This window comes from Triturus cristatus, chromosome 10 (assembly GCF_964204655.1).
Source record: "Triturus cristatus chromosome 10, aTriCri1.1, whole genome shotgun sequence".
NCBI classification, from domain to species: domain Eukaryota; kingdom Metazoa; phylum Chordata; class Amphibia; order Caudata; family Salamandridae; genus Triturus; species Triturus cristatus.
Genome location: NC_140593.1, coordinates 766028172 through 766054199, shown reverse-complemented (window position 1 = coordinate 766054199; position 26028 = coordinate 766028172). Strand labels below are relative to the sequence as shown.

The following is a 26028-nucleotide window of genomic DNA, read 5'->3' as shown; positions in this document are numbered from 1 at the left end:
TAATCCTTCAGGAGCATTGAAAGTGCTCATGTGCTATCGAAATGTCTGCAAATGTTAAACATATATTCCCTCATCATAATGATTCATAGGGGTTTTGACATGAACTGAAAATACAGGAACATAAAACACTACTTGCTTCAAATGCTGTAATTTTAACACATGTAGCCTTGACTACGAGTAGCATGCCCTTCAAGTACATATAATCCACGAAATATACAATATGCATCTTTTCGTTGATTTTTTTACTAAAGTGCATCGTGCCTACATATCATTTGTATATACAGTACATATCTCCACTTAGGGTTTTAATAAAGTACATAGTGCCTGTATGTTTTAAGTACTAAAAATATTCTTGTATATTTTAAAAGCCCCTAAAGTCCTAAATATACTAATTCAGAATCAATGCTGATAAGCGTATTGATGATAGCATTTATTTGACATTAAATCTCTTTTGGAATCATATCACTAAACTTTCATGCTTAAAACAATCTGTGCCAAAATGTAATTAACAAGGTGCCTAAGTGCGTGTATAAGTGCTCATGTGCTAAATATTAAGCTCTAATAACTGTTTAGGGATGGGAGAGGCAGCAGCAAATATTCTCTTAACTCACCGAGCTGACTGCTCTGTTTCACTATTTATTTTTCACAGCAATCTACTTCTCTATTATTTAAACATGTATTTAAGAAGACTTCTTTAAATGGATAAGTCAAAACACCTATTCAACTGTCCTACTTGACATGCTTTATCTCAAATCTATAACTATAGGCCCGTATAACACATTATATTAGGAACCAGAAGGTGCAACCGTAAAAGTTTTAAATAATTATGGAGTTCCTCCAATATTTAACCCATTTGGAATCCGTGTGTCTAACTCCAGGATGAATTTGGACTCTAGCCTTCTCAACAGTTTCGCTTTGTTTCCTCCGCTTCTTAATGGTGGCAATGCACCAATAACAAAGTATTTCAAACAGCTCAAGTCGTTGTTGTGCACTGTTTTAAAGTGCCTAGCAACTGGATAGGACAACTGACTATATATATATTCGTAATTGATAGATTATTGAGGAAAAACTAAATGGATAAAATAGTGTCTCAAGATGTGATTTAGGAATTTTTATTTTACTTACTGGGTAAAAACATGTTTTCTCAGACTGGTCTCTTAATGACCCAGAGGAGGCAGTCGTGATGCTAATTAGGTAAACTATATGTAATCATGTTTCTCATTGATTTTTCTTGTATCGAAAATATTTCAAAGAGGTGGAGTCTGGACTGACGTTCTACAAGGATGGCAGAACTTTGTACTAAAAGCATTAGCTCATAGTTGCCATTTAGACAATGTTGACATCTTAAGTTGCACTTTGGTATGTTCTCTAAAAATAAACTTGCATAATGACTACTATAATTATGTTCAAGGAATCTTTCCATCTGTTAAAGACTGTGCTTTCCTCCCATTTGCAGGCATTCTTGTGTACAGTGCACATAAAATCATCGAGTCCTGCCAAGAGTCCTTTATTCTACGCCTCTATCGACAGAAGAACAAGCAGGGCTTCATTAAAGCCTTCACGGACCATGCAGTTGCTTTCAGTGCTGGGTTTTGTCAAGTGGAGCGAGTGATGAGAAATCTTTTTGTCAGGAAACTGTATTTATGGCCTAGGTAAGGTATCACTGCCTTAAAAAATGGTTGGCTACCCTGAATTAATGCTTGCATTAAAACAAATCCACTATATTCCTCTGGGGTTTTCACTTGGATTAGTTGATGGCTAGCTACTTACCAGGTTCACTTGCAGTGCAGTTTTCGGTCTACTGTCTCACTTAGTGCTGATACTGCTACAAAAAGGGATAAGCAGATGTCATTATGCATAAATGTGTGTTTTTATTAGTCACTCTACTTCCTAGTCATTTGTTTGATAGAACTGATATTTGACTATTTTTTCTGCACTTCAGCAGTGGCTCTGCACATGCTCAGGCTAAACTCAGTCAACCGCCTCAGCCCACCTCTGCACATCCTCAGCCAATCTCCTAAAACATCATCTGGATATGCTCAAGCGTCCTGAAATGTGTTTCGCAGTCTCACTTTTCTTGCTTACAAACCCCAATTGCACATTCTCAGTGCATATTTACTATAATGCTCTGCATTCACCTTGCAACCCTTCAAAATCTCATTCATTGTGCTTTCCTCAGTCAGCATTGTCCTGCTGTGGTCACCGGGCACACCTTCACTCCTGTTATAGAAATCTTCCGCCATTCCCATATGTGCTATAGAAGAATAAGAAAGGGTGAGTAAAGAGGAAGGCCTAAGTAGGGAGCAAAACTAAAAGCACACCCCATATCTTTTGGAGAAGGCAATCTCATGTGGATGACGGAGAATTGTCTAGTTGGAACAGTGTACGGAAACCCTCACACACTGAAAGCATTGAACTTTTTACATTGTTGCATTAGTGTTGCTGGCAGCTGGAGGGCCTGCTTGAAAGTTTATATATCTATGTACATAAAAATTAGCAAGGGAGGAAACTGCGGAGATTGCAGTCTATGGAGCCTGAGCTTAGAGTTTTGACTTTCACAGAGCTCAACTTTTGCTGAGAAACTGCAAAGAGCTTGGACTGAGGTTAAGGATCATGGAGCACCAGGACTACTACAAATATCGATTCTTGTATACATATGTGTATGAATGTGTCTCACAAATCGTCCGTCCCTTCCCTCCCCCTTTCCTTCTCATCCACCCTTTCTACCTTGGGCCAGTGAACAATCCACAGGCATCGCCAAGAACTGAGGAATGAGTGGAAATGTGGCAATGTGTGCCATCAGAAAGAACATGGTCATGACCTTGCACAAATCAGGCGACCTTTGTATGTGCATATTTAGATGTGTGTATGTATTTCAGAATGTTAATTTATAAAGTTTAATTGTGCACATTGTCTGTATATACATTGAATATTAAATTGTTTTTTTCCTTTCTATGTCTAGGTTTCATGCCGCTATAAATTCGTCTTTAGAGAAACATAAGCCTGAAGTAGTAGAGCTGCACATTTCCATGACTCCTTCCATGCTTGCCATCCAGTCCTCGATACTGGACATAATGAATGCATGTCTTAAAGAACTTAAGCGGTACAACCCAGCACTTGAAGTGGAGGATCTGTCTTTGGAGAATGCAATTGGAAGGTTCTTTGACAAGGTATGCTTTTGTCACTTGTGTAATTGTCCATCAAAAAAATGCAAAAGAGTAAACATTAACTTTATGCTATAATCCTACAGCTGCTGCACCCATTTTTGTCTTTTTTTCTTTGTAAACCCAATAGAATTTCTGGTTTAGAAAAGGAGACCGATCTGGAAATGTAGATAGGCAAGGTGGACTTTAGAAAGGCTTGACATCTCAGGAAGTGTATATCCTGTTCTCGTTTAAACCACATTGGCTTGCTTACTGCAACGTGCAAAGTCTTTTCTTGACTTTTTCAAAGACATGGGAGTGGACACTGCTGAGGCAACCCCTCACAATCCTCTTATAAATTTTACACAGTCCAACAACTCTGCATTATATGCATATTGAAAGTAGAGGCAAGACAGTGAGGTTACCCACAGTCAAATGAATTCACATGATCAATGAGATAGATCTGGATGTGCTCAGAGAGTAGAAAGCACACTAGACCTTTTTAAAAGCCAACTATGGCAGGCATCTGTTTCCATAAAGACCTGGCAATCGGCTTCAAGACTGTATCAAAGTCTTGCACAGCGAGAATGTTAAATGAGTGTCATATTGTTTAGGTTGGCCACTTGAAATGGGCTGATCCCTTTGCAAATAGTAACACTTAAGTGGTCCTACTCAAGGCTAGATGCAGAAATTGGTAAGTAGGAGAAATAAAAAGATAAGTGGATTTACAATAACCTGCCCCCCATAGGTGAATTTGTTGTAATGTGTGAATAAGATTTGAAAACCTGAAGCAGTCAAATATGGTTAAGCAATCTATAGGCCAATCTCTGTTTTTTCTGTTTACTTTGCATGGAATTCTTTAGTATGGTAAGGTCTTCTAGTGGAGGTAATACTGATGTGGCTAATTTAATTAATCAAATCCTACAATACAAGCATTGTACTTGGAGTAATTCTGCCAACCACTGGATATACTGCTCTTAAAGAAGTTTAACAATGCTTTCAGGTCCCCACCGTACCCTTAGCATGTCTATATTTTGGTGACGCTTTTGTACTTTAAAGGAAGATGTACAAATATCCATTGAAGTACCACTGCATTACTATTTTCGTTTCTGGCATAGCTGCTGCATACTACCGGTAGTGCGTCTAAAATCTGGAACAGCTTGTTTAGTATCCTATGGTTTAATGTTAAGAGAGACTGTTCTGTACCTTTTAAGCCCCTTCGACTCTCTCCTTGTAACTTTCAGATCATTCGTCACTATTTAGATCCCATATGGCACCAGCTGGGAGCCAAGACAAAGTCTTTGGTGCAGGATTTGAAAGTGCTGCGCACCCTGTTACTGTATCTCTCTCAGTATGATGCAGTAACTTTTCTAAACCTTCTGGAATCCCTGCAAGCAAGTGAGAAGGCATTTGGTAAAAATTCAGGTATGTGTGGATTTTATTTGGAATCTATTTTTGGTATTGATCAATGCTTTAACTTGTGACTGCAACTAGCTGCTTAACATCTCTCTATCTTATTTAAATTTCTGACGTCGGGCACATAATGGACATTAGTTAAAATTTAATGGCACAAAAACGTATTAATTAACAATCATTTAAACTATGGAAAATGTCAGTTTTGGATGTGTGGTAATTATATGAAGGACAATTCAGAGGCTATCCTTGATGCCAAACGATCTTGTGATTTGAATGCCCTTAATTACTAAAAAAATTGAATCAGTGTAAAATGTAATAAATGACCAGCCAACATGCACATAATCATTGTAATAAAAAACACTGGCATTATATACCATCATGTGGCTTATCAGAGAATTCTGATTTCAACTCGTGAGTCGTATTCTGTATGCACTTTGTTTGTTGCTAACATAATCCATTTCCAGATTAGCTACTTCAGACTCAGTGTCTGAAATCAGAAAAATTCAACCACAGTTCCTAGGTCTTCTCATGTTTATTGGGGCATTTACAGACCTTGTAAATTGTGGGATTCCACACTTGCCATTCCTAAAATCCACTAATCAAGAATCTGTGCTTCTGAGGCATGCCATGACAGAGCAGGATCTCATCTCACCATCACTTGGCCCAAACTAATAAAAGAACAATTCATCTGTTTACATCAAGGTCATCCTTGTATTGCAGCATTGAATCTTTCATAGGTACTCGTGCTTAAATTATCTCCTGACAGCAGGGTGGGAACCCCCGGTGGCCAATGTTAGTACAGCAGTATACCAAGGCAGCAGTTAGCACTCAAAACAAATGCACAAAGTTCAGTGGCCAATTTTGAAGCCATCCACATTGTGACCCAACCTCTAGCCAGTTAGTTGGAAGAGCTCAGGGTTCCAGCCGGTCCCCGAAGTTCCAACTGCCAGATTTTCTACTGCTTGGTTCAGGAAACGGGGAATCCCTTGAGCTATGCTCGGCTCTTCCTACTGAACATTTGACAGGAACTCATCTGAATAACCGTCTGAGTCCCCATTCGACTACTTTATCATCCTGACAGTTTGAAGTGGAATTTTGGCATCTTCATTTTAAGAAATGAACCATGGCAGAGCTCACTCAGCCATTGACACTCCTCAAGCCACGTGGAATGTGTGGGGCCTATAAGGTTTACATAGATTACCTACAACTAAATGTATTTATTGCTTATATGAATTTGGCCACAAACCCCAAAATTTAAATTTATGTGCAACTTGTAGTACCAAAACCTTGAAAGACCAAGACAGCAGCTTCTCTGCTTCCTCAGTGTCAAATTCCCCAGGTGCTGCTTCAGAAAAATGTACTTCTAAAGTGTATGAAGCGCAACAGGAAGGGAATGGATCAAGAGAAGCATTCAGTGGGGCTATGTCAGAACCCAGTCTATCTCCCACGAAAAGACCCTCTGTGCCTGCCTTGCACGGTCAGACTTCTGGTCATGGTGAAGGTGAACCTGTGACTTCAGCAGTTTCGTTAGCGAATAGAAAGGCAAAGTATAACTCCTCTAACTATGGATTATATTTCAGTGAAAGGAAAGATGAAGGCACATTCCACGATTGCTTCAAAAGTGAAAGTCTCATTGTTGCCAGCCGTCCCATCGTAGAATAAGTCGGCAACGAAGAGTATACTATTTACTGAGAATAAACATCCCCCATGGTGGACGAAACAATCGTCATCGACAAATCAGCACCCAGAGATGACTGTCAATGATGGAATCTTCCTTCTCGACTAAGAAAATACCACCCTTGTGGAAGTTGTCATTATCGGCAACAAGCAATGCACTTCTGTTGACAAAGATGTTATCGATTACCAAACCACCTCTATTGATGGAGGCTTGGCGCAGAAATTTCCCTTGATTAAATAACTAGCATCTACAGTGCCTGGGACAAAGTCTATCATATTATTCTAGTCATCACTGTTAGTGATAGTGACCTTATCTATAGTGTCCAATGTAACCACAAGTATCACTGATCTGCCTCAGATGCCAGGAACTTGTATGCTGCCTCTAACACAGTTGCTATTATTTTTAAGAATGAAACCAGAACAGCTCCTAGATGATTAAGTGTGGTCATCCTATCCTGGTGACATGTTCTCAGATCAGGAGTCGATTAGGAAACAAAAATATTCTGATGATTGTATTACGCCACTCAAGCGGATGAGCCACACAAACTTAATAGCCATTTTCTTTCAGACCTAGAAGAAACTTATGGTTACCAAGAGCCTCTTCAATGGTGAACGATAAGAAATACCGCTATAAGAGATAAGAGAGACCTCTCGCTCCCAAATGGTCCAAGTGTACATGGTAATTTTTCCAAGACATGTAAAAGTTTATTCAAAACGTTTGTGGTGTATTGCCTCCAACCAGACCAGTAGCCCTACTGCAGGCGCCTCCCTAGATCAATGATAGTTGTGCAGTCAAGCGCCGTATCAACGTCAGGCAGACTGATTAATCTTTATTGTTTAGGCAATTAAACCATTACCATTTAACAATTTGTTTGATTAAAGTAATCTTACCAGTGATATAAACTACATACATAAATAAATAAAAAGCCTCCTGTTTGGTTAATTAAAAAATAGTCCGACACTCTTCCTCTGTAAAAGCCTACAAAATTGCCAAGAAGAGATATAGAACATGAGTCCCATTCTGATCCAAGTCATGAAGAAGGGGATCATATTCCACGTTATGTCACCCCTTTGATGAAGATAATCATCATCATCAAGTCGGCTTTATTCGGTTTTCATTTAGCACGTTAAAAACCATAAAAGCACAGTTTTATAGCAACACTTAAGATTTATGAGTATAATTCTATAGTCCTAAAACAGTTAATTTAAGCACTATAATTTGCTAGTTCTGTTTCATCACTATTATACAATAAAATTAGTAAAAACTGATTAAAACGTTAAAACAACGTTTTTACATCCAAAGAATTATTAGTAAGGGAAAGCCTAGGAATATACTCCAATATAGAACATTGTTCAGAGATGCTTTCTGTGTCTAATAGAGCTTTTCTAGAATTGTGCAATATTTCTTGTAAAACAGTCCGAATCTAAAAACTGCAAGGTAAGCTGGGCGGCATTGTCTCATCTCCCATATTTTCAATATTGGTTTAATCCACTTTTTCTATGATAATCAAGAAGACTGTGTCAGCACATTAGTCAAGCCCAGATCTGGTTCCCAGAGACTCCCCGTCAGATTACATTTACACCTTTCACATGCTAGTTAATAGATATGATCAAAAATATAATTTGCCAATGCCAACAGTAGGGGAAAAAATCTTTTCTCTTTTGTTCATCAGGGCATCAGTCAAAATAATCCAAGTACTTGATTTTTTGGGGAAAAAGGCCTTCGCTGCATTAGGAATTGTGCATCAGGACTGGATCAATGTTAACTGCAAAAATAGAAAAGAAATTCAAAGCACTTAATACAGCACTTGCTTCTTTTTGAACCAGTCACAACAGACTGTGATCTTGGCAGCAGAAGAGATTACAGAACCTATCGACTCCCTTGAGGGTTGCAAAGAACAATCAAAAACGGTGACAATTCCGTCCCAGATCAGACTCTCCTCAGGATTCAGGCGATGCTATAGGGGGTCCACCTCTCGACGTCTCCGACTCCTGCACTAATGGCACGGAAGGTTGGAGCAATCAAGCGAGGGAAGGGAAGGATGGGAACAGCGGGGAGTAGAACCTGTAAAGAAATATAAACATACAAATAATAGCAGAGTTAAACATGTGAGGCTACACTCATCAATTCTTGCTAGTGGTACCAGAGCAGTGCAGGCTCGAAGCGGGCATATAGTGGATGCAAGTTGGCTGGCAGCACTATTACGTCATACACATACAACCATTGTCTCACATCCACCCTCTCCCAGATATCAACACACAACTGCGGGCGGCCCCCCTTCTTGGCGGTACCCCCTCAAACCCCTTTGGTAACAGCTGTAAGGATTGTCCGAAACCTATGAGCCTTGCCTGTAAGACCCTCAAAGTCTCGTTATCTATTGGTACACAGCGTGCAGAGGATACCCTGGAAGTAATGGTGTTTTTCCTTTCTTAATTAGTCACCAGGATTTGGCTTAGGCCATACTGGCCAATGTACTCACTGTTTCAGGCCTTCTACTGTGTAGGCATATCGTCTTGTGACTCTCGTGGTTAAATCACCACTCAGTGCATTGCTCTCTAGGGGCGAATACTGGGCTCCATGCCCCGGGAAAGGAGAATACTAGCAGACCCTCCTTACTTCGGATCCGACGCCTCGCAAGGACCTCTGCTAACGTACACCCCCCAAGGCTTCGGTTTCAATAGGAATCGTTGCCGGCTTTACCGGTCACAGACGCTCTGTGCTTACAGCGCGTCGGTGCCTCCCTTACGTCTTTAACCAGCGTAGTCCACGCTGGGTTCAGCTTTCCATGCACCAATACCTCCCGACCTGGACCGCAGGGAGACTCTTAGTAGAAAACGGCCCGGTTCCCTTGATGCGGCCGAAACAGGAAACCGGATCCCAAATGAAGTCGGAAATGCCGATGTCGAATTACGCACAGCGTCAGGCATGCGTTTCCGTCGTTTTATGCTCGCGGCTCCGCCCACGCTCATCCCGAGGATTCTGGGGATTGTAGGCGAGGTAGGCGCGATGTTCAAATCACGACAAAAACAATTCTCAGAGAAGGCAAAATCAAATCTGCTGCCCCCTTAAATTGACCTTTAGAGCATCCAAGACTGCTTTCAAGCAAATAGCAATGGAGAGCTTTTTAAGACTCTGTATCTGGCTGTGCAGCACCACCACCTGACCAGAGATGCAGTCAAAGGTCAAGGACATACCCTTAATAGCCAATATTTGTTTTGATCACATGTAAATGGCAAGGCAATTAAAACTGATAAGGGCACAGTGAAACGTTTAGGAATTTTACAAAGAAACAACCCAATTTTTAACTACTAGACAGGGGTGCTCATTTCAGGCAGGCACTTCATTTATTTTTCGTCCCTATATGCAAAGATAATCTAACCAGAACGCAAACACAATAAGGAAGGAGGCAAACATGAAATATACAGCAAAGTAAACATAGAGGCAGTCAACAAGCAAGGGTCATGACTGAGGACGAAGAATCTGACTGGAGCAGCCCACCCCCACCAACGTCCATGCCAGTGGGAGGTAAAGATAAGGCTGTATTTTTCCACATGGTCAAACTCATAAGCATCAGATTGATGGTTGTTAGACATAATTCACCATGAGCACACAATAGAATTTACATCAATGTCACCAGACACCTCCCATCAAAGTGAAGTACCACCACTTGGCACTAAAACAACAAATAAGAAAGTTATTGCTCTAAAATCTTATTAGACTGCTCCACAAATTTTGAAAAACCTGGAATTATCTGTAAAATGAATAGGCAGTGGAGATCCATCCTACATCTCTGAACATTAAACAAGTTCGTAATAAGTCAGACTTTCAGGTGTTATTCTTGCTGGGTGTACTGCAGTTCATTAAATAAGAACGATTATATGACATCACTAGATCTAAACGATGAATGGTTCCATCTGCTAATCCATTAAAGTCACCAGAGAAACCTCTGCTTCTTGGTAGACGGATCACACTACTAGTTCAAATCACTTCCGTTTAGGTCTGAAGTCGCCATACAGGGTATTCACCAAAATCAGTGGCTCCAGTAGCTGCTTACTTGCATTTTCAAGGGATAATGCTATATCCATTCCTCGACGATTGGCTTATGTAAGCACCATTACCACTGTAAACAATAACTGCACTGTCACAAAACCAACAACTACTAAAGAAATAGGATTTCACCCTCTGCATCAACAAGTCTGTCATAGTACCAACCCAGAAGATATTGTTCTTAGAAGCAAACATTTCTGCAAATCAGTAAAAAGAGTATCCATTGCAAGAAAGAATAAAAAGACTATTCACAGTGATTCAGGAAATAAGTTTAAAAAAATGTAATAACAGTAAGACAATTCAAACCAGTAATAGCAATACTTTCTTTCTGCATCCCCCTCATACTTGCAGATTGAGAATGAGATCCCTTCGAGATGGTTAGGGCTAGCAGTGGGGACAAATTACAGGCAATTGGAACGATTATATACAGATAATCAACATGATGAAATAATTCATGGCCTCGTGGTCACATGGACTTGGAAAAAAAAGCATATATGTTTGCTAACACTTGGATGAGATCAAACAATGCTTTTGTTTAAAGATGTCTCTATGAAAGGCTGAGGAGCATACCTAATGGATATCAGTAAGTGGAGTATAGTCATCACAAGACCAAAACCTACATATAAACCTCCTGGAACGGAGGGCAGGCAGTCAGACGAGCATTGAAAGCATTCCTACCTATGATAAGACAAAACGTTGTCAAAGTACGAGCAGACAATATGACAACACTTTATCTTATCTGTAAACAAGGAGATTTGAGATCCAAACAACTGTCCCAATAAGCACAACAACCTGGGTGTCAAGAACCTTAGACTGGCCCGAATACACAGTATTCATCAAAAAAGACAAAAGATGAAAGACATTCCGTTAAGAGAACCAATAATCTATCACTGTTGAAAATGGCCCTTTTTGCAGGGTTATCCCCAAACGTTTTGCTTCTTCCTCCTATTTTTTTCTGACCTGTTGTTGTTGGTTTTAGGACTCTGGGCACTTTACCACTGCTGATCAGTGCTAAAGTACATGTGCTCTCTGTGTAAATTGTGTTATGGATTGGTGTTTCCATGATTGGCATATTTGATTTACTTGTCAGTCACTAGTAAAGTGCACTGAGTGTGCTAGGGCCTGTAAATCAAATGCTACAAGTGGGCCTGCAGCACTGATTGAGCCACCCACATGAGTACCCCTGAAAAGGTAACTCAAACCTGCCACTGCAGAGTCTGCACACAGATTGTAACTGCCATATCAACTTGGCAAGTGCACCCACTTGCCAGGCCCTAACCTTCCCTTTTCTTACATGTGAGTCACCCCTGAGTTAGGCCCAAGGTAACCCTGTGGGCAGGGTGCAGTGTATGTGAAAGGTAGGGCATGCCCTGGTGTGTGTGGCATGTCCTGATAGTGAGTTACTGCCAAATTTGTTTTTCACTATTGAAAGGCTATATGGCCCATAGGAAAGCATGAGAGTTAATTTATAACATCTTATAAATATAACTTTCCATTGGGACCAGATAGGAAAATAAAGTTTATTATGCCTCAACTCCGAATCTAAAGATGCCTCTTTTAGTAAAGGTGATTTTTACATTCTGTTTTTGATAATACCACTTTTAGAAAGTAGGTATTTTCTTGCTTAGCCATCCTGTGTGCTTTTGCTAGGATGTGTATTGACTGTCTGGCTTTGGAGTGACAGGGGTTGGGGAGGTGCATTATCTCAGACGGCCACCGGGGGGGTTGATGTGTGCCCTGCCTTTCCTGAATGAGTCAGGACTGGGCTGAATAGACCTGGACTGCATTCAGAGTAGTGGGAGGAGTTGTCACTAGCACCTGAATAGGCCCAGTCTGCATTTAGAGTGGTGGAAGGAGATTTCCCTTGCACCTGAATAGGCCCTGTCTGCCTTGGACAATGCTGTCTCCACCTCCTGCCAGCAAGCTGCACCAGAGAGGACAGAACTGGTTTGGGCTGAGTACAGACACACTCTTCCTTCAGAGAACAAAGGATTTGGTGGTATAAATATTGGGGCCCAAACTCCTGAACTTTAGAACTCTTTTGGACCAAGAAGACTGCAAAGAAGAAGGGCTGGCGAAGCTGTGAGGAGGAACTACCACTTTGCTGAGTGCTTTGCTGTGTTGGCCTGCAGTGGCTGCTTCTTTCTTGGGCAGTGAAAGGACTGGACTGAACTTTCTGCAATCTTTTCGTGAGTTTCTCAAAGAGCTTGAGGTAGAGCTTGCCCCCCTGTTCCTAGAATTCTCGGGAAGAGCAGCAAATGCATCAAGTTCTTCTGCCCTCAGCACTGGGGACTGTGTGTTTTGTGCTGCAACAGAAGAAAAAGCAACCCGACGCCGTCTACGTCGCCGCTGCCGACTCCGTGTCCTGAAGGCACCGCAGAGGGCACTGCACTGCGACCCTCGTCTCACCGATGCCGCCTGCTGACGCTGCCACTGAGCTGCTGTTCACACCGTGACCTGTGGGCACTGCACTCCGCATTGCCTCGCTTCACGCCGCTTCTTTGGTATTCCCAGTGATGCCGCTCCACACCGAAAACAACACCGCTGCTTGCACCGTGGTTCAAGGGCACCGCTCGTAAAGTTACATGACGCACCGCCCTCATCCCGCACTGCAGCCTTGGCCTACCGACGCCGGCGCCATCGACACCAGTTGGTCAGCCGATGAAAGCGCTTCAGCAACGACGATGCCGCTGCTTGCACTGTGACCTGCCAGCACCGCGACGAGCACCCCATCACTTCACACAGCGACCCTGGTCTCACCGAAGACGCCATCTGATGCTGCCACCTTGACGCTGCACACACCGCAACCTGAGGGCATCGCACGCCGCACTTTGCACTGCAGCACCCGACACCAGCGCTCCTGACTTCAACCGCGAGGAGTTCGATCTGCAACGCGTGTGACTTCAAGGGTCCGATGCTTACTGCAACGACCTCTGGAACCCACGCCTGTGGACGCCGTGCTTTCGGAAGCTCAACGAGTGGTCGCTGACGCCCTGCATTTCTAAAGGTACTGTTTTGCGTGTCTTCCCGACACCGTAGCTGGCCTGCGACGCGGCAGTCAGCTAGAACTGTTTGGATTTGTTTGTTCACGACACCGTGATAGCCCCAGGGCAAGCTATCGACTTCAAGGAACTGTTTTTCAAGGTTATTTTGATAACTGTGATTTCTAAGTACTGTATCGTGGATTTGTATCGCTTTTGGTTTTGTCTTAAGTATATAAAAATATTGGATATTTTTCTAAACTGGTATGGTGTCCTTTTGTAGTGCTTCTACTGTATTACTGTTAGTTATGTCCAAATGCTTTACACACTGCCTCTAAGATAAGCCTGTCTGCTCGTACCAAGCTACCAAGGGGGTGAGCAGGGGTTATTTTAGGAGTGTAACTCCCTTATCCTGACTAGGAAGAAGGGTCCCTACTTGGACTAAGGTGCAAACTTTGGCCAACTAGAGACCCCCATTTCTAACAATCATGTACCCTGCTTTTCAAAACTGAGTCAGGATCCTTGAAAGAACCAATGATTATGATGCAGTATTATCAATGTAGCTCCTTCTCTTACATGGCAGCCGCCATTTTGGAACAGGAAGGTTAGCATTCTAGTTTTCATCAGCACAAATACTCAGAAGACTTTAATGTGCTTGCACACTTCAACTGTTTTTGTAACTGAGAGCAGTGTCATGTTCCTGTGCTCCCACTGACAGGCTTATGTTGAGAGGATGTTCCTCATTTTCTGGTACCAGCCCACAGTTTCTTTACAGTGTGCTCACCCGGGCATGCTCACAAGAGTAGTGTTCCATTAGCGCTAGTCAACCCTGAAGAAAAAACACAATGAAGCACTCTTCAGAGCCTGAATTTATATTTATCCATGACAACTATTGCTGAAAGAAAATTGCTAGACCGGAAGTAGAAACAAACCAAGTAAGGTGACTGAATTATAGAATGAAAGAACTACATACAATTGTTACAGAAAGAAAATTGAACTTGGTTACCAGAGAGAGTCCTTATAAGAATAGACAAAGTGGAATTCAGTGTTCTAAAAAGAAATTACAAAAATCTATCGCTTATGAGAAGAATTTTAGAGAGAAGCTAATTCCTCTGGATTTCTAGGTAAAGGGAGAACAGGAGGCATGAAAGTGGATGTTAATAGAAAGTGAGTGAAGTGTGTGAAAGAAAAGAAAACCACAATTTTGTATCCTATTTTAGATACAATGTCATCTGAACATCCAGCTCTACCTATGAAACATTAAAAGGTGGGGACTGATGATGTTTAGAAGATGACAGTTGACTCCGAGACAGCCTCTCTTCTTTTTCCCCAATCCCCTCCCCCCCACCCTTTGGTGACTTGCATCGCGACTTTAAAAATTCCTTTGCGGGTTTACGCACAGGGGTATTGTGGAACGCTCCCAGTCAAGAGATCTGGGTTAAATCCATTGTTCATTTGCCCACTACACCACCCCAGTTTGGACCCAGACGTATGCAAATCAGTCTTGACCCTGTGCCTCATGGGAACAGTCCAGACCGAACTGCCCAGCCAGGTCCTCTCTGGACCGGAAACCAGCACAATGGATTTAGGCCCAGATCTCTGTACTGGTGTGAATGTATGACATTGTTCTGCATTCTGTCCACCAATTGTTGTTTTTGCATTTGTCACCCTGAGTGGGACGGGTATGCCCAATGTGGGTTCCATGCTCGTTATGCCACTGGAGAGAAGCTAGCCTGGCTGATGAGGGGTGAAACCCCGAAACCGGTCTTAGGATGCTTGTTTCCAGTCCTGGGAGGACCTGGCCTTTCATTTTGGGCTGGACTGTTCACATTGGGCACAGGGTCAAGACTGATTTGCATATGGCTGGGTTCAAACTGGAATGGCATGGTGAGCAAAAAAGCGATGGATTTAGGCCCAGATCTCTGTACTGGGGTAAATGTATGACATTGTTCTGCATTCTGTCCATCAATTGTTGTTTTTGCATTAATAAAACTAAGGCATGATTGCTAAAAAGTTACGAAAACCCTGGGCCCCTCCACCTGATTGGTCAGTTTGGGTCACATAATATGATGGATGTGCTAGAGAAGATCTACTGACGTTTGTCCATATATTTTCAATGTTAATTGCAGTATTGGTATACTGCTTTACTAACATTGGCTGCAGGGGTTTTCCCATTCTGGCGTAAGGAGATATTTCAAGAATGTAAGATGCCAAAGTTCAGAATTGAAGTTACAGGTAAGTAACATTTTCATATTGAGCAGAACCATTTTCAGAGCGATGGCCTCGGTCTGTCCCGGGATTCAAGAAATAGTCGTAATATTACATTCTGTGAGACATCACAGACACATAGGGGAGGAATCTCTCTTTTGAAACAAAAATCTTTTTCTTGAAAACCAAGCAGTACATGCACAGTGGGCCTCGATAGTTCAAACAGTTCCTCTATAATGTCTAAACTCACAGTTACTGCACTTTTACGGCCAGTTGGATCGGTTTACACTTCCCACTCTTTCCTACCCCTCATCCTGAAATCAATCCCTACCACAATCTCCAGTCAGCCGTGACCCCTGTATGCCTTCCATGCCCCCCACACCTCCCATGTTTTGGGGCAGCCTCTCGCTTAATACACCTCATGCTCTGCCCTTTTGCACTAATCCAGGTCTGCCTTCCAGTCAGTTTCCATCTGCTTGGCAGTGGCCCCCCATGCTCTTGTTATATTACGCTTAGCCACTCCGGCTGCCAGTTTTAGCCAAATTCCCGTATACCTTGGCCAATCTTGCTACCCTTTTATCCCCAGGAGTAACCATTTAGCGTCAAGGGGCACCTCCATCGCCAGATCCCTGCCCATTATTGTTGTCACTTAAGCCCAGTAGCCTGCACCTATAGATCAGTGACATTTGGTCTTCTAGTGGTGAGGAACGAGGCAATTGCTCACCCTCCATCACATGACATCGCAGGGCGTGTCCCAACTGTACATGCTGGAAGCGTTCAGACTCCGCCAGGTAGAACTTCCCCTGCAGGCCTGCAAATGTCATGTAGGCCTGGTTCCTCCAGACATCTCCTAAATGTTCTATGCCAATGAGGTTGAACTTCCGGAATCCCTTCAATCGTCCTTTCGCTGACAGGTGTGCACTGCACCAGAGCGGCTTCAAACCGGTAAGTTTCCTCTTCCAGCATAGGAACCATCTAGGAGATATCTCAGCATTGTGTCACAGTCAAACTCTTCTAAAGTATATTCTGTGTTAATATTTATGTTGTACAAGCTGGTAGAAAGAAATTGGAACTTCGCAAAGGGCCATAAGTATCATTTTCCACTTCTTAACCTTATGTCAGTTTCTCAAGCAGCATTCATTTTGGGAATTGAGCCTTGTGTGTTGATTATCAAAGATCTATAGATTCCCATCTTTCACTGCAGTTTTCAGAGAGGAAATTTTAACGAGGTAGTCTTAATTTCAAACCCTCATCCATCACTTAGAGTAAACTGTAAACCGCTTGCTAATAAACATTCTCAGAAACAATTCTGTAATCTGAAGGGCATCTTGGCAGCCTCCTACCACAGACACTACTCGCCACATGCTGTGACTATGCAGGCACTGGACATGGGCACCCTTGATCAATATAATGTTATTACATTTTCAAATATCCTTTTTTGGATCATTTAGCTAAGGTGTTCCTTGTCTGGCTGTATCCCATTATTTATTTATGTTTTAAAAAAATATATTTTATTGTATTTCTTTCTTGTTGAGTGAAACATCCCAGAACGGTGTCAACATGCACCCATAATATTGCAAACTCAGAGGGAATTCACCATCATAACTGTACAATAAAATACAAGGCCTGTGGCATCCCACCGTTCAACAATACATTTGCAAATGCATTCTTCAACTCTACTGTAGTACATGGCCTTAGGTGATTTCCAACATTGATGTGAGCCCGACTTCTTTCCCTGATGTCCCTAGTGCATAATAAGTGAGCCAGCTGCCCCATACCTTGTGAAGCTTACAGGGGCAACCCCTGCTTTTGTAGGTGACTTTCTCTACAGCCATGTACATTCCTAGTCTTGTCTCCATTCCTGTATGGTTGGTGGCTCCTGGGACCCCCCATAACCTGGCCACATCCCTTTTGGCCACTACCAGACGCAAACCACAGAATATAAGCATGGACGGTGGGGCATCAATATCATTAGGGATTCCCAAAAGAACATATCACGAGTCGAGGGGGATAGTGACTTCAAGTATCATACTGGATTCCCACTTCATCGCAGCCCAGTAGGTTTGAATGGGCGGACAACTCCATATAGTGTGGGGAAAGGTCCCACTTTCTGGAGAGGTTGCCATTTTCATGCCAAATAACCTGCGACAGTCACAGTAAACCCCAAGCAGGATCTTAAACTGTATAAGCCTCAGTTTGGACTTGATCGCCACCTCGCTAGGGTGCACAAACACTGCCTCCCAGTCTATATCTTCCATTTGCCCCACCTCTCTCGCAACCTCCCCTGTGTGTCCAGCATATTATTTAGTGTCTTGTTTGTGAATGCAATGGCCCCTTTTCCCAGGTCCTCCATGAGCAGGTGGCCCTCTAGGGGGGCATACTCCGGAATCTCCACCTTACCCAGTATTTTCTCCTCTTCTGCACTGGTGGCCACAGCCTTGTCTTGTCCCCCTCTCAATATTAAACCCTGCCAAGTGTCCAGTTCACTCTCAACGCAGCGGTTGTGGCCTGATAAAGTAGTGATAACCATTCTCTGTAGTTGGGGCTGAGCGCTGACCTCATCAGGGTGTGATTCAAGGACTGACCAGTGAACCTCATTGAACGCCTTTTCCGCTTCAAGTGCAAGAAAGATATGGGGTGCGGACTGGTCCTTTAAGTCTGCTAGCCATTATGTGCCCATCTCAGGTTGTATTGTGTGGACCTGCCTGGCATAAAGCCAGATTGGTCCCTGTGTATCAGGGTAATGATAATGTGCAGGACCCTAGTGGTAAGTTGGTTGCAAGGATTTTGAATTGTATATTTAGAAGGGAAATCTGACTGTACAATTCACACCAGGTTTTCTTTCTTGGGTATTACATTAATGATGGTTTGCCAAAGATCTGGCGGCAGTGCCCCAGTATCCCTAGCTTCTTTAAATAGGTTCAACAAGTGTGGCCCCAAAGGCCAGGCCAGCCACTTCTAATACTCTGCCGGGACTCCATTGTGACATGAGGACTTACCTACTTTCAACTTCACATTGCAGTTCATTGCGCCATGCATGATTTTCTGTGTCTTCAAGACTCCAGACTGTGTCTCTGGTAGCTGAGTGGACCCTGGCCACATCCTTCTGTAGCGCATGGACTGTGTCTTCCAGCTCAGAGTTCCAGGATTCCATGACCGTCACCCTCTCTGCAACGTTTCCCAGGTTTGCCGCAGAAGTGACACTTCTGAGGGTCCCTTGGCTATTCTCCCCTGTAGGGCATCTTTGGAAGCCTGGATTGAAGTAGGGCTGCATTGTCTGGCACTGCCGGCATCTCCCTGTTCGGCACAGTCAGCGGGGTGACCATCCTAATGTAGAGGTCCATCCTTCCCGGTCAGGGAGGCTTGGGATCCTTGTCCTTAAGCTATCTCTCAACTTGGTGTCTCCCTGTCCTGGGATCAAGGAAAAACAAGGCCACAAGCAGAAAGAGGGGGTGGGCAAAGAATGTGTCCTTCAGTAGTCCGTGTTCCTGATTTCTGGACCCCAGCGTGCTCTCTACTGCCGTGCCGCAGTCTGTTCCACCCCGGCGACACCTGCACTATCCCCGGGTGGATGGGGGGGGTGTTGTGCACCTCTCCTGGTCCAGGGTGCAGCACCATCCAGCACTCACTAGCCAAGCAGACAAAGTCCTGTCCGGCACTGTCAGTCCTGTGACGCCCCCCCCCCCCCCCCCCGAGTCCCCTCCTGTGCAGGTCCCTTTGGGGGGGAGGGAGTAGGGGGAGGAAATATGGACTGCCCGCCCCAGCCACTCAGACCCCCACCGCCGCCACCGCCCCTCTGTGGATGAGGGGCCACTCCACTGCTGCGAGGGAGGGGGAGCAGAGGGAAAAAGGTCCAGGATTCTACGTCGTCCTCTCGATCTCATCACCCGCCCTCAGCAGACTTCAGCCCTGCCCTGCTGCTATCACCAAACCTGGGGAGAACTTCTACTTTCTTTGGCTGCCCTCTTGCGAGAGCCTTGGGCTCTGTTGCATGAGAGGGGGTTGCCAGCCTCATGCCTACACTCCGGGGGATTCTATGTGCCACCCTCCGTTGCTGTCCTCTGCTATCCAGGCTCAATCCGCGCCAGGCTGCCAACCGCCCGGCACTGCCACCCCTTGGATTTCAGTCCTGTGCCGGTGCCACCACGCATTGCTGGCCCGTTCCACTTGGCCCACCGTCGTGTTGCTAATGTCTGGTCCGGGGGAGGGGGTGCGGGGGGGGGGGACAAGAAGACAGGATCTGGACGACCACTTCACTTCACCGGCTCTCCACTTCTAGCTGATCCCCGTCAGGACCCACTCCGAGAAGCGGCTCACCTTCCTGCGGCCGCTATCTTGAAGGAGGCCGCGAGCTCTGCCTTTCTGGGGGAGGATCTCTACGCCACTTCTTAGTTGTCCAGGACCTAAAAGCCTTTCCCCACATTGTGCCCGGATGTTGCTAGCCAACAAGCCCTAAAGCTGTGCCTTTTGGATATTCCTAAGATGGTAGCATTAGTGCAGGATTTAGGTCGGGCTATCGGAGCCCACAGTAGATGCTGCTGCCCGGCCATCATGACTGCCATACCCCCCACCACCAATCTCCTCCCCTCCCCCCCACCCATTATTTTATGTGCGGATTTTCTCATCCATTTAAATCACTAATTTTAATCCACATAGATCGCTGAAAACAATACAACATTGAGAGCACTGTTCGGTGTGTGACGGGGAAGCACATAAACTGAAAGCAGATGAAAGCTATTGTGTAGAGTGCAGAGAAATAGAACTGCAAACAAGGAAAATAACATTTTGTTTTTAAAGTTTGTTTTAACAAATAATTGACATATGTTGGCATGGTGTTACCTTAATTTAGAAACTCCCGCCAAGGGTATACAATGGCCATGAAATCTAAAGTTCAAGAGAACACTGAAAAGGGGTCTGACTCAAAGCATAGTGAAAATGTTTTGTTGTTGTTGTTTTAGAACAGTAAGTAGTAGTGTGCTTTTTAAGGGCTTTTTGGAAAGCTAAGGTGGCTCCCATTCTCTTTAAATGAACCGAGAAAAACTGTTTGTATTGTTGTGTTTTTAGGATCTTAAAATGTTGTCTTAGCACTTCTTAGAAGGATAATCTAGTTATTTTCTGTTTTAGAGTCCTGAGGTTTCATGTTGGTTTCTGTTTTAGTGTTTTACGGATGTGCATTTTCTTAAAGGTTGGCTTTTCCTCGACTCAAGCACATCTATGTTTGTGCATGCTCGCGCCAGAGTTTATCACATTCCAGATGCAAGCACGAATAAAAAAGGGAAAGCAGTGCTAAAAGAGGAACCTAAGGAGAAGCAAGGTATGCGAGCCATTAATTTGCAACATCTAATGTCATTATAGTGAATTTCTTTCCTGATATTCTAATTGCTATAATTAAGCTGGATGAAGTTTTAAGTCCATTTTGTGATATGCTGTGTGCAAGGTGATATGCTAGACATATTTCAAGAGGAAACCAAGCTGAAAGAAACACGTTAGTGATAGATTCCTTACCTTAGAATTACCCCCAGGCGTCAGACTGGATCCGGAAAGTTTTCGTCAGCAGTACCCCAGCGTGTTGGAAGGTGGCGTTGTGTAGCTCCGCGTCCGTCGTGGTCGCCAAGATGATTTCGCGGCAGCTACTTAGACGCTGCCCTCGGGCGCTGGAGAGAGTGGTACCCCCAGTTTTTTGTTTTTTCGAGGCCTTTTGTCTCTATTTTTCGAGTCGACCGACTCCTGGTGCACTAGGGATGCCCGGCTTCAAGTCCTGCGTGGACTGTAATCACATGATGTCGGTTACGGACCCGGACCGCATGTGTCTTTACTGCCTGGGGCGCGACCACGACCCCAAGTCGTGCCCCTACTGCCAGGCCATGGCGCCGAAGATTTTGCGGGAGCGATCCCGAAAGTTGCTTGAAGTCCGGCAGCTGGCTCTGCGCCGCTCAAGGTCCCGGTCCTGTGGGAGGTCGACGGACCGGTCACGGAGCCACCACCATCGTTCATCGGGGTCGGTAAGACGAAGTGTTCCAAGAAGTCGAAGAAACGCCATTACTCTCAGACTTCCCCTTGAGCTTCTCCGGCGGAGCCTATGCAGTCGCCGTCTGCCTACCCGCCCTTCCCGGATCCGTTGGCGACTCCGGCCCAGCTGCAGGAATTTCTATCAGCCATGGCTCGCCTCTTTGGGCCGTCTGGCCCCGCCGGTGCGCCTTCGGGCCCCGCAGGCCTGACTGGGGGTCCTAGCCCTTTACTGTCGGCGGCTCCGGCATCGCTGTCTGCTCCGGCCTCTGCGCCGCAGGGCACCCATGGATCCAAGCCTGGATCCCAGTCGACGCCGGTTGACCTTGTGACACCTTCACCGACATTGACCCCACCGGCACCGGCACCACACCGGGTCCGCCGCAGGGCCCCCATGGATCCAAGCCTGGATCCCAGTCGACGCCGGTTGACCTTGTGACACCTTCACCGACATTGACCCCACCGGCACCACCCCGGGTTTCAGCCCCGATATGGATACAGCGCCGGAACGGCGTTTTATCGACGCCGATTCCAACGGGGATGGGGGATTTCTATCCCTGTGTCCAGCCTCCTTATTTTCGGCCTGTTTATCAGCCTTTGGAGGAAGAGGACCCTCTCACAGCACAATGTGAGTTTGACCCGGACTGGGCAGAGGAGTTGGGGGTTTGCAGTGGTCTTGATACCTCTCCTCACCTTGGCATGCTGTCTCCTCCTACCGTGGCTACGGAGGAGGGTGCAAGTTACGCAGTGGTGTTGCGTAGGGCGGCCGAGGCCCTCAACGTCGAGCTCCCTACAGTGGAAGTCAGGACTAACCTGACAGAAGTGCTTCAGCCGGCGGCTACCTCTGCGGAGTCACTGCTGCCTTTAACGATGCACTTTCGGACGTTCTTTTGGGTACCTGGTCCAGGCCCAACACAGGGGCTCCTGTGGATAGGAACGGGCCCCGACGCTATCGATCGCCCGGCCCGAGCGACCCCATTTTCCTTTCCCAACACCCCAACCCTGAGAGCTTGGTTGTCCAAGCCTCTGCGTCCCGAGCGCATTCCCTACCGTATCACCGGACAGGGAATCCCAAAAACTAGAGCAATTTGGTAAGAAGATTTTTTCTTCCGCCAGTTCAGGGCTGCGGCCGGTGAACACCGCATGCCTCTTGGGCCGTTATTCCCACTCTGTGTGGGATTCGGTCCCGTAAGTGCTGCCTCAATGTCCGGAGGAGGCCTGAACAGTGCTCTCTCAAGCTATTGCTGAAGGTAGGAGGGATGCAGTCAAGTTCACTTTTCATTGTGGCCTCGACACAGCCGACTTGCTGGGCAGGGCGTTTTCCACGACGGTGGTGCTTTGTCGCCATGACTGGCTGAGGACGACTGTTTTTTCTGGGGATGTCCAGAACACTTTGATGGACATGCCCTTTGATGGCATTCGCCTATTCAGCAACAAAGCAGATAATGCGTTGGAGCGCTTTAATGACTCGTGGGCTACGACCAAGTCCCTGGGCCTTTCCGCCATGCGCCCTCCTCCGCCTTCTGCTTATCGCTCCTTTCGTGGCCACGTAAGGGGCGCCCCAACATTGTCGTTTCAGAGCCTCAGGTCTGCGTAGCAACCGTCTCAACGAGGACGTCGGACCCACTGAGCCGGGTCAGGGGGCCAGCGTGCGGATCGGTCCACCTCCACCCCAGCCACCACTTCCAAACCTTCCTAGTCTGGTTTTTTAGGGTCATCGAACGTCCGTGGTCGGCAGGATTCGCCATCACCTTCCCCACTTGCGCACCATCACTTTGTACTGGTGGGTTTTACAAATAGTCCGAAGGGGCTATTCCCTCCCCTTCGAGACTACCCCCTCCAGCCATGCACCCCCAGTACCACCGCATGTCGGGGGATCACTTGGCACTTCTACAACAGGAAGTTGCAGCCCTCTTGGCCAAGGGGGCCATTGAGCGCGTTTCTGCGCCAGAAGTAGGATGTGGTTGCTACTCCCACTACTTTCTGGTACCCAGGAAGGACAAGGGCCTGCGTCCTATCTTGGACCTCAGGGACGTCAATCGCTTCCTCCGGAAGCAGAAGTTCAAGATTTAACTCTGGCTCAGGTCTTGTCTGCCCTGAACCCTGGAGACTGGATGGTAGCATTGGACCTGCAGGATGCATATTTCCATATTCCAGTTCTCTGTGAATTTCCATGGAGTTGCGGTCTGTTGTACGCTTTTCGGCCTATACCACTTCTACCCAGAGTGCTAAAGAAGATCAGGCGCGACCAGGCCCAAGTTATTCTTGTGGCTCTGGACTGGGCTCGAAGAGTTTGGTATCCCGAGCTACTCAGTATGACCATCGATCCCCCGATCCGACTGCCTCTTCGGGAGGATCTTCTGTTGCAGCAGCAGGGGACGGTCCTCCACCCAAACCTGTCCAGTCACCACCTCCTTGCGTGGAGATTGAGTGGTGGCAGTTGATTCCTTTCGATTTGCCTCCTGAAGTCTGTGATGTCATTCTGGCAGTCAGGCATTCCTCCACTAAGTTGGTATATGCCTGCAGGTGGAACAAGTTTATGGCATGGTGCACAGCAAAGGCTATTGATCCCCTTTCTGCCCCTCTTTCTGAAGTACTCTTGTTCCTTCTCTCTTTGGCCCAACTGGGCTCTGCTCTAGGCACTATCAAGGACTACCTTTCAGCTATTTCAGCCTTTCTTAGGTCTCCTGGTCAGCCCTCTCTTTTCAAGTCCCCTGTTGTAAATAGATTCCTCCAAGGCATTACTCACCTTTTCCCTCCTATTCCCTTTGTAATGCCACAGTGGGACTTGAACCTGGTTCTCACATATTTAAGGTGCGCTCCCTTTGAGCCTCTCCACAACTGTCCTCTCCGTCTGTTAACTTTGAAGACTGCTTTCCTGGTTGCCATCACCTCCGCTAGGAGAATGAGTGAGCTCCAGGCTCTTTCTTACAAACCTCCTTTTCTGTCTGTCCATCCGGACAAGGTTGTGCTCAGAACATGTCCATCCTTTTTACCAAAGGTTGTCACTGCTTTTCACATCGGGCAGACCATCACTTTGCCCGCCTTCTTTCCGCCTCCGCATCCTTCCAGGGAGTAAGAGGCTCCACCGTCTGGACCCAAAAGGTGCGCTCTCATTTTACCTAAATCGCACACAACAGTTCCGGGTGGATGGCCAGCTCTTTGTTGGCTACGTAGGCGTCAAAAAAGGTCGGGCCGTACACAAGCGGACTATCTCCCGATGGGTCGTCTTGTGTATCAAAGCCTGTTATTCTCTGACTAAAAAGGAGCCCCCGATGGGGCTACGCGCCCATTCCACCAGGGCGACGGCAGCCACTACTGCGTTGGGACGTGGTGTCCCCTTACAAGACATCTGTCAGGCAGCTATGTGGGCCTTGCTGCACACTTTTACTAAGCACTATTGCCTGGACAGCCAATTCCGGAGAGACGGCTTCTTTGGCCGTTCTGTTCTCCGGGACTTCCTGGTGTGATTTTGGTATTTCTGGGGTATCTATTCTCAGGTAAGGAATCTATCACTAACATGTTTCTTTCAGATGCACAAGTTACTTACCTTCGGTAACAATGTATCTGTAAGAAACATTAGTTAGTGATAGATTCCTTACTGCCCTACCCATCCTCCCCATTCTGCGAACTGATTTCTAGGGTTAAGGTCATCCCTTTATGGGCCCTAGTTTCAATGCACCAGTGGTCAGTATCTTGCATGGCTCTGCGTTCCTGCCGCGGAAAGACGTGTACAGAACTGACGTCAGCGTGCGAGGGCGGCGTCTAAGTAGCTGCCGCGACGTCATCTTGGTGACCATGACGCCAACGACGGACGCAGAGCCGCACGACGCCACCTTCAGACGCGCAGGGGTTCTGCTGACGTAAGCTTTCCGGATCTAGTCTGACACCTGGGGGTAATTCTAAGGTAAGAAATCTATCACCAACTAATTTTCTTACAGATACATCTTTACCGAAGGTAAGTAACTTGTACGTTACAGATTCAACTGGTCTTTCAAGTCATTGTTCAAACAAGGGGTATTATTAGTGTTGTGCAACTATTCGAGTACAAGGTAGAGCCTCCTGTGCACCAAACTCAATGGACTGCATCTTGTGAGTGGTTGATCAGGTTTGAAAGTTTCAAGCTGTGTAATAGCTTTTTTTGTAATAACATTTTAGTGAGTTACCAAAGAAACAAGGAAAACATACATCACAAGAAATTCCAAAGTTATTGTTACTGTGCAAACGAGTACCTCTCTCATTTTCAGATTGATTACTTTCCTGGATAATTTACGGTCGAGTCATAAGGAGCACCATTTCAGTTCTCAATTTCCCCAAGCAACAAACTTTGGCTCAGGTGTAGACGGTCCTAAATCTTCCACATTCTATAATACCGACCTGTATTATTTTTTTTACTCGTTTGCAGGCTTTTTTAATCCTTTCGTAGTTTGAGCAAAACTTGCTAACCATCATGTTTACTATTTCAGTCTTCTAGGGTTCTAAACAGTTCACGTTCTTTCATCCACATTCTTTGTCAAACCACTCATAAGCATTTGCTATCACAGTTTTC

General features: G+C 45.5%; 1 protein-coding gene across 1 annotated transcript in view; it reads left to right on the top strand.

The window, feature by feature from the left end:
* ERCC4 (ERCC excision repair 4, endonuclease catalytic subunit) overlaps positions 1–26028 on the top strand; it is a 249999-nt gene that overhangs the window by 101598 nt on the left and 122373 nt on the right. Inside the window, exons 3-6 of the mRNA XM_085628297.1 lie at positions 1457–1652; positions 2963–3170; positions 4388–4568; positions 20659–20787. Of these exons, the coding sequence (XP_085484423.1) occupies positions 1457–1652; positions 2963–3170; positions 4388–4568; positions 20659–20787 (714 nt within the window). The remainder of the gene's footprint in view (positions 1–1456; positions 1653–2962; positions 3171–4387; positions 4569–20658; positions 20788–26028) is intronic.